We start from the raw sequence: 15193 nt of genomic DNA on the forward strand, positions 1-15193 counted from the left end.
ACTCTCATTATCCCCACCTCCTTTCTGCAAGTCACACCTGCTTTAAAACAACACAGTCCTTCATGAGGGAAGTCATAGGTCTATTTCTGAGAACATGGGCCTGTGGCCTTAAGCAAGCTATTTAATCTCCAGCACAGTGCCTGTACATAGGAGGAGCTCAGTAAATATTTCTGGGATAAATATATTCTGAGTCCCACCTCCCTTTTCATCCATAAATGGGAACAATAATAGTACCTTCCCTGGAAGGTGGTGCAGAGCCTTAAATGAGCTAAGGTATGCAAGGGGCTGAGTACAAGTCATGGTGCTGAATTGATGTGAATTTCTTTCTAACCCTTATACCCAGAGGAACAGCCTCTGTTGCCCTGATTGTATCTGGGTCTTTCCCCTCCCCTAGCTGCATGGAGAGTCTGCATTCTGCTGAGTGACCTGGACATCTCAGCCTTTGGAAAGGATGGTGGGCTCTTATGTCTTGTGGCTGGCCTTGGCCTCCTGCACTCTGACCCTGACATCTACAGAACAGCAAGGTATGTGCTCTGTTCATCTGGCATCTCAGATGGTCTACCATACCTGGGGAGAGGGAGAGTGCAGAGAAGGCAGTTCAGGGTCAGTGAGGAGAACAGGGACATGTCTAAATCAAAGACTCAGCAGTCAAGAGGAACAAGATGAGAGAAATCAGAAAACAGAACATAGCCATAATCTCTCAAAGAGTCAAATCAGACATCTCCACTGTGAGGACCATGGAGTCAGCCAGTTAATAGAACTTCCCATGCCCAGATATGCAGGGTTCAGACAGCTTAGATTCATGGGGACGTGAATCCCCCAGTCACTCTGTGCCCTTGTTTTGGCAAGTACCTTCTCCTTCCTCTGTATGTTTGCTCATCTGTAGAAAGAAAGGTCTGCAGGTAGTGATTTCCTGGGGGTCCATTCAGAGATCTGCGGATTGAGCACCTTAGATGCTCATGGGAAGGGTCCTCAGGCTCACCACCAGGGTGAAATCTCTGCCTGTATCACCTGTGGAGGGACTCAGCTCATGGCCTCCCTTGGAAAAACACATCGTGTGTGCGGAAAATAATCCAAGAATAGCAAGTGCAGTGATGACTTTTCTTAAAACAAGCACATATGTAATCAAGTCTTGAAAATCTCTTTTCTAAAAACTCCTTCCACCGTGTATTATAAGAATGTGATCCTGCATGTGTACTTAGTCCATTATTCAGGCTCTCACAGTGTTCAACAAATCAGAACTGGAGGAGAGAACCAACCTCAACTCCTCTTAGGACTCAGGTGCTGTGTTTGGCATTTTACACCTATTACCTCATTTAATCCTCTAGCAATGCTTTAGGGCTTTCTTTCCTCAAAACAGGGGACGTATTCCAGGAGGACTACAGCAGTGCATGGCAAACTCTTGAAGAATTTTTTGATGGCTATGTAGATTTTGTCCTGTGTATTAAAAATATGTAACTAGTACATCATACCTATGGTATCACAGATATTATTCCTTAAGATGAAACAAATTTATAAAGAGAAGCACTGAAAGAAACATATTAAGTAGACAACAGGAGACACAGATGTGGCAAACACCATGGCTCAAGGCATAGGAATGGAGGGAGTTTGAGAGCTACCAGCTATAGGTGTTGGTTTGCAGATAAGTCTCAGGGGAGTTGAACCACCTGTCAAAGTCACCTAGCCAGCAGGTGTGGAGCTGATTTAAACCCAGAATGACCAACCCGTCCCTTCACTTCTCAGCCTCTTCACACATCATAGTTCCTGAATCTGCTAAAAATCAGAAAGGGTCATGTTAGAGCAGTGGTTCTCCATTGGGGGTGATTTGGGCAATGTCTGGAGAAAACTTCCAGGAGGAAAGAACTACTGAAATCTATAGTGAGAAGAGCCCAGGGAAGCTGCTGAACATCTTATAATGCACAGGATGTGTCCCCTCTGCCTCCCCAACACAGAATTATCCAGCCCCAAATATCAGTAGTGCCAAGGTTGAGAAATCTTCTGTTAGATCTGTATCTATTGATAATGGGTAAATGTCTATGATATATTAAGTAAAAAATGTAAGTTTAAAAAAAGGGGTGACTGGGTGGCTCTGTCGGCTAGGTGTCTGACTTCAGCTCAGGTCATGATCTCACAGTTTGTGGGTTCAAGGCCCACATCAGGCTCTGTGCTGACAGCTCAGAGCCTGGAACCTGCTTCAGATTCTATGCCTCCCTCTCTTTCTGCCCCTCCCCCACTCACACTCTGTCTCTCTCTCTCAAAAATAAATAAACATTAAAAAAGTTTTTTTAAGCTGTATATCATTAAACCCATTTAAAAAAACCCTATAGTTTAAACACATGGATAGAAAGAGTCTGAAGAATATACAATAAATTTACGGATACTTCTGGGGATGGAATGGGCTTATGACAACTTTCATTTCCACTTTATTCATTTTAATGACATTTGAAGTTTTTTCTAATGAGGCTGTATTGCATTTATAATACATAGTCAGACAGGACCAGAGTATATGGTTGCACAGGGGAGCACTGCACAACTCTAGAGCCTGGGGGAGGGCACCAAACTCAATGTGAAGGATGCCGCTTAGAATTGTGCAGGGTGGAGGCCTTGGTGTTCTTAATGCCTATAAAATACCACGTAAAGTTCTCATTATTATTCCGACTCCAAGATGATGAAGGCTGATGTTTAATGAATGGGTTGTGTGCTTCCCGTCCTCTTTAGGGTCCTTAAGCACATTGAAAACAGAGTGTGGGGGGGAGTGGGGGGAGGGGATAAAAATCCTGTGGGCTCTGAGGATGCTCATTAAACCCAAGCACACTGTTGCTTCCCTTCCCTGTTACACAGGTGACAGAAACCTCACCAACAGTAGGTCCTATGACCCCTGCGAGAATTACGTCCGCCTGGACGAACCCTCCCGAAGCACAGAGAACACGAGAGAAGGCGACATGTGTGACAGGGACAAGAGTGGCTGGTACCGCTTTGTGGGAGATGGAGGAACAAAGATGCCAGAGACCTGTGTCCCAATACAACGCTGCCAGACACATGCTCCTATGTGGCTGAATGGGACCCACCCCACACTCAGGGAGGGCACAGTCACCCGCACAGCTTGTGCCCACTGGAGCGGCAACTGCTGTCTCTGGAAAACCCAGGTGCTGGTGAAGGCCTGCCCGGGCGAGTTCTACGTATACCAGCTGGAGGGCACCCCCAACTGTAACCTCAGATACTGCACAGGTGAGCCGCAGAGAGCTGGAGGCAGCTGGGTAGAGGGGCTACCAGCTGCGGGATGACTTGCCAGGCATTAGCAGAGTGAGTGGAGCAGGCCTGAGACTAAGCAGAGCAGCCTCGATTTAGCTCCTGCTGGTTACCACCCAGTGGGGATGTCACCCAAGGTTGCCAGCCTTCCAACATTTCAAGGCCAGAAATTCAGATTGGAAGGTGAAATCTCCTGATATATCATATGTGTAGCATAATATGAAGAACTCAGGCTCACTCAGATTTAGATTCCATTTGGGTAGTTTAATTTACCTCTCTGAGCTTGGGTTTTCTGATCTGAAAAAATAGATAATGGCAAAAGTTAACAGCCGGTGCAAAGAGTCCCTGCTTCTATCCAAAGCGCTTTAGACTATTAACTCATTTAATCCTTACACTAGCCTCATGAGATATAGGTACTGTATAACTATACCTGATGAAAGGTCTGGGGCACAGAGAGGTTAAGCACCTCTCCCAATATCACAGAGCAGGAACATGATGGGTCTGGGATTTGAATCCAGACACTCTAGTTCAGTGATCTATATGCCTAACCACTATTCTACTTAGTCTCATACAGTTACCATGGGAACTGAACGAGCTCATGTGTGGAAAGTACTTGAAGAGTGTCTGCCACGCAGCAAGCATTAGGATGGCAGCCTCTGGGTTCTCATTTCACTGGATTGGGAGTCAGAAAATCTGAGTTTGAGGGTTGGCCCTTGCACTATACATAGTACATCCTTGGGTGGGACTTTTGTGCCCTGGTAGAATGACAAAGCTGGCCCTGATTGACTCAGATGGCTTTGCTTTGCATTCTGATCCTCTTCCTCTGTGCCTCACCCCCTAGACCCCTCCACTGCCAAGGACAGGTGTGAGAAGGCCTGCCGCCCAGAGGAGGAGTGCCGCTTTCTTAATGGCACGTGGGACTGTTTCTGCAGACAGGATCTCAACAGCTCTGGTGAGTGGCTCAGCAGGGCTGGGCAGTGGGAATGGTGCTGTTAGAGGCTGGGTGGGGCATCAGGGAGGGAGCTTCAGAGGGTCAGAACAAGGTGTAGACCAGAGTCAGTGGGGATGGAACTGAGGTCAGGGAATGAAGGTTCTCAAAGCCATTTGCAAGGATGGGAGAGCAGGGATGCAACAAATTGCCAGGTCAGTCTTTGGACCACAGTCTCAGAAAGCAGTTCTGGCATGGACCAACTTGACCCACAAGGGGCAAAGGTACAATGGACAAGCACTCTGCTAGTGTGGGAACTGTATTCAAATATCTGCAGAATCTACATGTGACAGACAAGAGCAGGCTCTTGTGCCAGTCCTGGATTTGTGATTTAGTAGCTCTATGGGGCCTGGGAGGCACCTATACTTTCTGAGCCTTAATGTCCTCATCTGTAAAACAGGAATAAGTAACCACCATACAGGGCGATTGTGAACATTAAATCAGAGCAGTCCAAATAGGAAGGCTTGGTAGGTGATGAGGTTCTTGTCCCAGGAGGTAAGCAAGCAGAGGCAAATGACCCATGAGAAGGAATGCCATAAACAAGCCCTAAGCCCTGGATGGGGGTTGGATGAGCTTCTCATTAATTCCTTCCCTCCTCGGACTTTAATGAGGGCCTTAGACTCTTGCCCCTGCCACAAGCATGTTTTCCTCTGAGCACACTCCCAGCACACTTCCAATTTCTCTGTGGAAGAGAAAGTGTTCTAGATGGAGGAGCAACAACAAGCATATGTTTGGAAAACTGGGCTGGAATGTGGATCAGGTGCTGCATGAGTGTGCCTAGCAGGAGTGCAGTAGGGATGAGGGGCAGGAAACTGGAAGGAAACAGCTCTGCTCTCCATGAAGTCTCTCTCTCTGCTCAATGGGGAGAAGAGCCTCCAGAGGGTCAAAGTTGTTTCCGGGGATGTGGGCCATCACAGAATCAGAATCAAATGTCAGGCTTGAAGGACGCCCTCCCTGTACCTGAAGGGTACAAGCAGGTGGCCTGCCTTGACTCTTCAATGGTGGCTACTCAGCAAGTCCCCTTCACTTCCAGGAATAACCCCTTTGTGATCTGGCTTTTCTGCTTACTTCTCCATCTCTCGCACTCCACCCCCACCTAAGTTCCTGTACCTCTGAGCTCCGCTTGTCCATCGCCCCATACTCTCCCATCGCCTCTGCTGTGGTGCCCTCACTTGCCTTATACAACTGCAAAACTCCTATTCTCTACCAAGTTTCAGCCCTTTGTGAATCCTTCTCTGCCTTAACTGACAGACTCAGACACCCCTTCTTGTTGCTCCCTCTGCACCTAGCACATACTTCAGTTAGTACTTTCTCCGTGTTGCATTATAATAAGCTATTGACATGTTGGTTCTTAGACAAGACCAAGGAATCCTCTTGGACTGGGTCCATGTTTATTTTTGTGTTGAATGTGCCTCTCACTTGGAGAAGGTCATTAGTAAATGTATTTGAATGTATGCATTCATGAATATAATAGAAATAGTATTTCTCTTAATTTGCTATCCATCTCCCCTATGAGAACGTTAACTCTCTCTATAAGGGTGGGGATTTTGTCAGTTTTTACAAACACTGCATCCCTAGTACCTAGAACAGTGCAGGCAGTAAATGCTCAAGCAGTATTTGTTGAATAAATGTTGAATGAATGAATGAATGGAATGAATCAGTGAATGAACAAATGAATGGAATGCAGTGGCTGTGGACCTGGTAAGATATACTGGCTTCACACGGCCAAGCAGTTGGAGTAGTGTGTGTCTAGCTTTGATTCTAGTCTGGAATTCAGGATAGTCCCGCTTCCCCCAAAGACTGCAAACACCAGAAACACCGATCCCTGATCCCTGAGACATGGAAGCTCTCCCCATACCTGCACATAGGATGCTTAGAAATCTTATGGGATTTCTGGCCTATGGGCCAGGGGCTTTGCCAACCTTATCTACCATAAGCCTGGGCGTGAATCCTGCCTGGGTTCCAAGCACCTACTAGTTTACCCTACCCCCTGGTGGATATGGTGGCTTTTCCAAAGGGTAGGGAATGTGGGCTCTGCCCACTGCTTCCAGAGCCCTGTCCACTCCACCTACCCCCTTCTCAACTTTCCAGATGTTCACAGTTTGCAGCCTCAGCTGGACTGTGGGGCCAAAGAGATCAAGGTGTCAGTGGACAAGTGTCTGCTGGAAGGCCTAGGTTTTGGAGACGAGGTCATTGGCTACCTGCACGATGGGAACTGCAGCAGTACCATGCAAAGACAGGAAAGAAACTGGGTATCTGTGACTAGCCCAACCCAGGCTTGGGCCTGCGGAAACATCCTGGAGGTGAGTTGTATTTATACCACTGCTGCCAGAGGGTGGGAGTTGAGCTGTGGAGCCCATCTCAGTAGCTGTGAGACCTTGGGCAAGTCACTTAGCCTCTCTGGGTCTCTGGCCAAATGTGAGATTACACATTCGTGAACATGTTGGTTCATGTAAAAAGCTTAGAGCATGTTTGCTGATTGAATTCAATAAATGTAAGCTATGATTATGATTATTTTAATTAGGGGTAATGTGGGAGGGGTCAGCATGGGAGCAAGCATGGTGGTTGCTGATTCTCCTCATGGGCCAAAAATTATTATTCTAGTTCTCGATCTGGGATCCTCACTCCCTTTCCCATAAAGTGTCATAGCCACTGGGGCAGGAGACCCCTGTGCTTCCTTGTAATCAGAAGGCAGGGTGGCAGCATGATTGAGAGCATCAACCTTGCAGACAGGCAAGCCTGAGTTCCAGATACATCTACACACACATAAACATATATACGTGGTCTTGTTTTTATGCCAAAGAGAAATGGAACCCATGCCATCTACAAAAACACCCTCTCCTTGGTCAATGCTTTCATCATCAGAGACACCATCCTCAACATCAATTTCCAGTGTGCCTACCCACTGGACATGAAAGTCAGCCTCCAAACTGCCCTGAGTCCCATTGTAAGGTAAGGCACTGACCCTTGCCCTTTGACCCATAACCCTGACATTGATCACATTCACTTCAAGCACAGCTTATGATGTCCTTAGGATGCTGCCTACCTCCTTCAGGAGCTCTCACTCTTTCTGTTATTCATTCTGTAGACATTTGTTGATCATAATGTTCAGCATGCACAAGGCAGAAGTAGAATATTTTGTGGCTGTTAAAGATTATTATCGTTAAACAATGTAGCAACATGAAATAATGTTAATTAAATATGCTAAGGAACAAAAAGCACACCATGGTTTCATTAATCTTGAGGAAGAAAGGAATTAAGCAACTAATTATATCAATCATTATTCACAAGTGACATGAATGCAATGTGGGAGAAGCACAGGGTGCTGTGGGCTGAGGGAGCAGGGGCTCCTGACCTAGCTTTCGTAGGGTGGGGATGGTAGGAGCAGGAAGGCTTCCCTGAAGATGTGGGATCTAAGCCAAGATCAGCTTTGATTGGAGAAACATATCAAATTCACTAGAAATAGAACCAAATAGCAATTTGAGTGGGGGTCCATTTGGGAAGAGGCTTTCCTCTGTTTTGTCACTGCTGTCTTACTATGCCTGAAATGGTGCCCCACAGAATGGATTCTTCAGCCTTCCTGCACTCACTGGGGGACTTTCTGAGGATGTTGGTGCCCTTCCTATCCCCTCATTGCCTCCTGGGCTCACAGAGGAGCAGGACTAGGACTGGAGGTTGAGTCCTGTTCAATGGTTTTCAGAGTGTATTGTGTCAGGGCCCCAAGTTTAATAACAAATGAAAATTAAAGCTGTTCCTCTTTTAAAATGATGTTTTACTGGTGACTGTGGGGTGGAGGGAGGAGATCTCCTGCTAAAAATGGTGAACCCACAGGACTGGTCCCATTGTACGGGGGGAAGACAGAGGTGTAAACTTGCAGTTATTCTCTGAGTGAAGGAGATACAAGTGATCTGTGAGGTGGGGAGAACTGGTGGAGATCCTGGAGACACACTCAAGTGCTTGTCAAGTTTAGTGCCTAGGAGATACTAAATGCTTGACTTAAATGGGTGACTGAATAGTTCCTTTAGGGATCCAAGATGTGCCTTTGCCTTCATAGTCTCAAGCAAGTGCAGGGCTAGATTTATCCTGTTCTCACTGATGGAAACTCTCATGGCTTTCCTCTTCTCAGTTCTCTGAATGTCAGTATGGATGGGGCAGGAGAGTTCACTGTCAGGATGGCCCTGTTCCAAGACTCGAACTACACATCTCCTTACGAAGGGGCTGCAGCTGTGCTGGATGTTGAATCCATGCTCTATGTGGGCGCCATCTTGGAGAGAGGGGACACCTCCCGGTTTAACCTGTTGTTGAGGAACTGCTACGCCACGCCCACTAAAGACAAGACTGACCCTGTGAAATATTTCATTATCAGAAACAGGTGATGGGCAACTCTGGGCTAGTTTTTGGCCTGAATAAGGTTTGAGGGAAAGTGATCACTTTGACCCTGCCGGCAGTTGGGTTAATTGGCTTACCAATTATTCTGGAAAATAATTTGGTGTTACAGATCATGACCATCCCCTTTGACACAGGAATATCAATATCACTCCTGAAATTTTAGCCTAACGTGTTAATACAAAAGAGGCTGACAAGGTAAAGAAATGCCAAATATTTTTCAGTTCAGTGTCCTTTATAACTTTGGAAATACATTTATAATTCAAAAACAAGGATTTATTAAGTAATGATGGACTATTATACAGGTGACTAATCAACATGAAAACACCATGACAAGTGTTATGAGACGAAATATCACTGAAATTGTAACCTGGCAAAAACAAAGGGAAAATGCATATCCTAGATCATGATTCAAACCACACTAGCTAATAGTATTCATTGAGTTTAGTTCTGTGCTAAGCAGTGTACATGGACTGTGTCACTAAATGCTCACATCAACCCCAGGAGGTAAAGATTATGGTCTCTGCTCTACAGATAGGAAAAGTGAGGCCCAGATAGGTTAAGTCATCTTCTCATGATGACTTAACTAGAAAGTGGGTCTAGCTAGAATTGAAAGCAGTCTATTTCACCTCAGAGACTATACCCTGCAAGACTGAAACCGCGTATACTGATGATAAACATCTTGGAAGAAACCTAGAAGAATAAAAGTTCACGTCAGGATAGACAGGGGGAACAGGGAACTCTTTAATTCTCTTTAATGATGTTTCTATACTGGATACAGAGGGCCTCAGGTCCCTTGAGCTGCTCCAGAAGTTAGACACTCACCCTTGTCACCCTTGCAGCTGTCCAAATCAACGCGATTCCACCATCTATGTGGAGGAGAATGGGGTGTCCTCAGAAAGTCGATTTTCAGTTCAGATGTTCATGTTTGCTGGAAATTATGACCTAGTTTTCCTGCATTGTGAGATTCATCTCTGCGATTCTCTTAATGAACAGTGCGAGCCGGTGAGTATCACTTTAGAGTGAGCTATTCAGACCTTGACATGGGGCAGAGTACCTAGTAGGCTCTCTTTTATGTATTTATTGGAATTATGGATGGATGGAAAGAAGGAAGGGAGGAAAGTGAGAAAGAAGAAAGAAAAAAGGATGAATGGATGGACATTTAGCCTACAAAAAGCCCAAGTGTAAGCAATTATTGTGCCCTTGGAAACCAGAATAGATGAAGGAGGCTGTCCATGAGGTTTTCTTAGCACAAGACATATTGTGAATAATTTCATAATTGAAATCATTGACTTTTTTGTACTTACTCCTTGTCAGGAATTACACTAAAACTTTCATATGCCTTGGCTAGTGTAATTCTTATAACAGCACTTCAAGTAGATTCTTTATTGACCTCATTGTACAATGAGGAAACAGCTTCAGGTCTTTTGCTCAAGGGCAACACAGCTAGAAAGCATCAGAGCTGGGATACACCTTCATTGTCCATGCTTTTAACTCCGATTTGGCACTGCCAGCTAGTAGTTGATATTTGGTGAGTGCTTCCTATATGTCTCTGTGTTGCAGACACACTCATTTTAACATTTACAACCAGAACGTACTGTTTTTTTTTTTTTTAAATGTTTTATTTATTTCTAGGAGAGAGAGAGACAGCGTGAGCAGGGGGAGGGTCAGAGAGAGAGGGAGTCACAGACTGAAACAGGCTCCAGGCTCCGAGCTGGCTGTCAGCACAGAGCCCGACGCGGGGCTCGAACCCACGAACCGCGAGATCATGACCCAAGCGAAAGTCGGACGCTTAATCGACTAAGCCACCCAGGCGCCCCAGAACGTACTGTTTAATAGTAGTAGGGAGGTGATTTAGAAAGCTAAAAGGGAGTGGAGAGGAGATTCAAACTTGGGTTTGTGTGACATGACAATGAGGATTCTCTAGACTGAGAAAACCACAGCCTCAGAGTTAGGGCCACATGGTGGGTGGGGTCCCATTCTTGGGCCAGATATGCCCATTGCAGGGGCAGCCTGGATAGCAACTATGTCTTTAAATGATGGTATAATGAGATTTCTCCATCCCACAGTCTTGCTCAAGAAGTCACCTCCGTAGTGAAGTAGTGGCTATTAACCCAGCCCAGGTTCTAGATTTGGGACCCATCACTCGGAAAGGTAGGTGGCCAATTTCTGGTGAGAAGGCCAGCTGGTCAGGTGCTGACAGTTAACCACAGATAACTGGCGTCATCACCATAACAACCTAGAGCCTTTTTAGCCTCCTCAATGCAGCCCTCCACCAGTGAATCTATCTTTCCAGGAGCTTCTTTGGTAATAATAATAGCACTTGCCATTTGTGCTGGGCCTCCTGTGTGCTAGAGACCAGGCTAAGGGCTCAGTATCCATATTTTCACTTCATCTTCCTAACTGCGTCCATTTTACAGGTGAGAAACTGAAGCTCAGAAAGATTAACCAGCTCAACCCAAATCATGCAGCTCATGAGCAGCAGGAGTTAGAACTTCACTCAGCTCAGACTGATTCCAAATCATGTGTCCTTTCTCTTAGGCCTCCTTCCAGGTCCCCTTTCCTCAGCCCCTTTTGGGTGAAGTCTAAATCCTAACCCAACTTTGTTTTCTGGTGAATGACAATGTTTTTAAAACTCCAGTTACAATATTCTGGGGCCTGATGTAGAGGAAATTTTCCAAGTGTCCCACAAATATTTACCCATCCTACCCATGGGTTAGCAGTACTGTTATGGTTTTTATAACCCCTGGAATGGAGGAGTCACAAAACCCAGAAGAGTGAAAGCAATTTTTTTTTGTCCAAAAAAAATTAGGACACAGTAACATTAATAACAACAACAGTAATAATAATAACACATGTGGCTGGCACCATGCAAAACATTTATATGCACTGTCACATGGAATGCTCACAGCAACTTAAGGAAGTAAGCACTATTACCACTTCCATTCTCCAGGTGAGTAAACTGAGGCTGTCTTGTAAAGAAGGTTCTGCCTTCAGGTGTCCTGACTCTTTACTGAGCCCTCAACTTGAGAAGCTTCATGTGGTACCACAGCATAGTTGGAAGGTTAAGAGCTCTCATTTTGGAATCAGATAGACTAGAGTTCAAATACCAGCTTTGCTACTTACAACAAGGTCAACTTGTCCTTGGGCAACTGAGCCTCAGTCTTCTCATCTGCTGAATGGGGATACAACCCTTCTGCTGGAAGGATTAAGTTTCAAATGCATGAAATGTCCTTATAAGGAGAACCACCAAACAACAGATGTCTCAACAATGTGGGCTGTCAATGGCTGTGGTGACCAGGTCCAGGAGGACTTGCAGCAGCTACGATGAGAGTGCCACAGTCACTGGCACATGACTGAGAAAACCTTCACGTCTGCTCTTGTCCCCAGGTGCTCCATCTCTCAGTGTCATGAATGGAACCCCCAGCACTGCAGGTACATCATTTTCACCTGCCTATCTCTCTGCCCTCTTTCCTGACCCTCTCTCCTTCCTCTTCAATTTGATGCATGTCAAGTCAGCCTGTGTTGGCAACTGTGGACATGGAAATGAATCAGTCCCAAGTCTGGCTTGCAGTGTAGTACAGGGGCCAGTCATTTAATAATAGGTATGTACTGGGTGTCTACCATGTGCCAGGTATTGTTCTACATGCTGAAGATATAATAATGAACAGGCCAGGCCAGGTGCTTGCCCTCATGGAGCCTATATTACAGCATGGGAAACAGGCAATAAAAAGTTAGCAAGATAATTAAGAAAAGAGGGTGATGTGATATAAAGTTACCAGCATGGTTAATAGCATCTTAAATAAGATAGTTGTTTCTTTTACTCACATGTAAATGAAGTCTAGACACAAGAAGCAATCCAAGGCTAGCAGGGTAGTACCACAAGGTCATGAAGAATCCAAGTTCTTTTTAGCTCACCCCTTCACATTCTCCATCATCATGGTCCAAGATGGCAACCAGAGCTCCAATCATCATCTAGTCAGCAGGATGGAGGGAATATAGAAGAAATCACTGAGTGTTAAGGAACATTTCTGGAAGCTGGATACTTCCAGCTTATACTTCTACTTACATTGCATTGGCCAATGCTTAGTTACACCTGGCTGCAAAGAAAGCTGGATAATGTAATCTTTATGCTGGGTAGCTGTGTCCCCAACCAATGTTTGTTGGTTCTATTAATAAGGTAGGAAGGAAAAATTAATACCAGAATAGGTAAATGGACAAAAAAATGTCCACAGAAGGTGATATTTAAACCAAATAAAAAAAAGAATCCAGGTTTACAAATAATAAAGGAAAAGTCCTATAGGCAGAATGAACAACAATTGCAAAAATGAGAAAGTCAATAAGCAAATAAATCACGAGCAAGTAGACAGTGGAGAAGGAGCACATAAGAGTAATTAACTGTATTAGATAAGGTCAGGAAAGAATTTCAGCAACATCTGAATTGGGTTTTGGTAGATGAACTGGAGTTCAACAGGGACAACAATCCAAGAAGTGTATTTTGGACCAAAAGGAAAGCAATGTTATTAAGATTTTACTACCCCCACTTTCCCAACACACAAATGACCTATACTGGTGAACCCAGGCATGAAAAAGTTCTTTCTGTCCTTAATTACCCAGCTAGTTAACAGTCAAAAAGTTTCCAGATAAGCTCAAGATGGCCTGTCCATGCTTAGTGCTACTATTCAGACAACATTCAGAAAAGTAGTGCTCATTAGAGAGAGGGGTTGGAGCTCAAGCTAAAGGCAGCTTGAGAGCAGACCTCAAGTCTCATTCATTTCTTCCAGTACTTCAGGTAAGCACAGTGCCTGGAACAGCATGGCTTTTCAGTAGAGTTTGCCAAATTGACTAATTTCTAGGGTGGGCAATGGGTTCTGGAGCCTTCTGGAAGAGGAGGGGATCAATCTTATACAGCATGAAACTGTCACAAGAGGGCACTTATGGTGTTCATTGTTTGCTATCTCCCACAAACATTTCTGATGTTTTAGAATGAACTTCAGCCTGTTTCATAATTGCAAACTGGTTGCCATACACTAATATTTCTGAAAATTATGATATTCTTCACCCCCTCCCTTCTAGGACATCATCAAGTTACTGTGAAATTTGTGGGATGGGGAGATGTTATAATCCTGTAGTGGGAGGTGGTACACACGCCTTTCCAAGGCCCCCCAGTATAAGGAAACTATCATCCAGGATCCATGCCTTTCATTAACACTGAGTAAATGGTAACTTTCAGAGGAGATGTGATCCCAACCCTCCCACATCTTAGGGTCTAATTTTCAAAACCAGTACTTATATGGTGTTTACCATGTATCAGGCACTGTTCTAAATGCTTGATATGAATTTATCAAGTGGTATTTCCATTGTGCATACAGATGAACTCAGTCATGGTGAGACCCAAGAACTGGGCCTGCACAACTACTTGTAGAGCTAGGATTCTAAGCCAAGTAGTCTCGGGCCTTAGAGGCTTTGTAGCCTCTGTGTCTTTCTTTAGTATTAGAGTAAGTAATGTTAGCTGCTGTGACAAACAATCCTCAACTTACTGTGCCTTTATATAATAGTCTATTCCCCACTAAATCACTGGGGGGATGCAGTTCTGTGTTTTGCAATCATTAGGAATTCAGGCTCTTACCTTCTGGTAACTTCTGGTACCTCCACTATCCCTGGCAAGTCCTCTCTGCTAGATCCTTGGCATCTGGTGCCTGGATGTGGATGAGAGAACATAGAATATCATGTAGGAGGTTTTAAGGACCAGGGCTAGAAATGGCATGTATGATTTTTACCCACATTCCACTGTCCAGATTCAATCACGTGGTCCCACCTACCTGAAAAAGAGGATGTAAATAAACTGCCTTCCCATGTGCCCAAAGGAATATGAAAAAGTGATGATTCAATAGCTTTGCCTTACCACATGACCCCTTTGCCATCTCCCAGGGGCTGTAACCCAGAATAGATACTAAATATACTCTGACTTGTCCTTGTAAGGCAGAGGTTAGAGAGGAAAGCTTGCTTTGGCTGTTGAGTTCCAAAGCCAACACTTGACGGGCATCTCTCTTGCATTTCAGGGTTCCTGGTGGCCTGGCCCATGCTTCTCCTGCCCATCCTTCTGGCTGAGCTGTTCTGAGAGCTCAGCTGAGCATCTGGCCTTGAAGCTCATGTTCTTCCCTCTGGCGATGGCTTCTGGTCACCTTTTGGCTATGCTGGTTCTTTCTCCGAATCACATAGACAGTCACGGTGTTCACAGAGGCCAGGCTAGGTTTAGGGAAAGGGAAGAGCTTCTCCTTGTTCAATACTCTCTGTGCCTTTATAGTCCTCTTTTTCTCACAGTGGGGGGCCTGTTGGCCTGCCAGACCTGACTTCCTCATTTATTAGCAGGATCTTGAGGCCACACTTTTAGATGCCTCTGTGGCTCCAGCCTTTACCAGAAATGTAGCATGTCTGTAACTCCAGGGAAGAGGGGATGCATCACTGGGGGGAAGGAGGAGGGAGATGGGCTTGTAAAAAAGGCACCTCCCCACAGTTCCTTCCCAAGTACCCACTGTTATTACTGCTGATGAATTGAACAGACTGATC

At 45.2% G+C, this 15193-nt stretch overlaps 1 protein-coding gene and 1 long non-coding RNA gene across 3 annotated transcripts; one reads left to right on the top strand and one right to left on the bottom strand.

The window, feature by feature from the left end:
* The first annotated feature begins 448 nt into the window (after positions 1–448).
* GP2 (glycoprotein 2) lies at positions 449–14744 on the top strand. The gene is made up of 10 exons (XM_039223811.1): positions 449–524; positions 2842–3228; positions 4091–4201; positions 6329–6540; positions 7041–7189; positions 8364–8609; positions 9466–9628; positions 10693–10777; positions 12014–12058; positions 14686–14744. Exons 1-10 carry the CDS (start codon positions 452–454, stop codon positions 14742–14744), a joined length of 1530 nt encoding a protein of 509 aa, XP_039079742.1. The 5' UTR covers positions 449–451.
* On the bottom strand, positions 7307–14318 carry LOC120225627. 2 transcript variants are annotated; one of them, XR_005526845.1, is made up of 3 exons: positions 14253–14318; positions 12452–12598; positions 7307–7381 (listed from the first exon to the last, which is right to left on the bottom strand). It is a non-coding gene; the product is annotated as an uncharacterized LOC120225627 (long non-coding RNA). The 2 variants fall into 2 exon arrangements; XR_005526844.1 differs by lacking the exon at positions 7307–7381 and adding an exon at positions 10445–10485.
* Positions 14745–15193: the final 449 nt, after the last annotated feature.

This window comes from Hyaena hyaena, unplaced genomic scaffold (genome assembly GCF_003009895.1).
Source record: "Hyaena hyaena isolate Hyena2069 unplaced genomic scaffold, ASM300989v1 scaffold_1455, whole genome shotgun sequence".
NCBI lineage: Eukaryota > Metazoa > Chordata > Mammalia > Carnivora > Hyaenidae > Hyaena > Hyaena hyaena.

Excerpts from the sequence above, each read along its gene's own strand:
- GP2 (XM_039223811.1), top strand. The coding sequence starts at position 452 with ATGGTGGGCTCTTATGTCTTGTGGCTGGCCTTGGCCTCCTGCACTCTG. Across the intron at positions 9,629-10,692 it reads TTAATGAACAGTGCGAGCCG|TCTTGCTCAAGAAGTCACCT; the intron begins GTGAGTATCACT and ends TCCATCCCACAG. Across the intron at positions 10,778-12,013 it reads GGGACCCATCACTCGGAAAG|GTGCTCCATCTCTCAGTGTC; the intron begins GTAGGTGGCCAA and ends TCTTGTCCCCAG.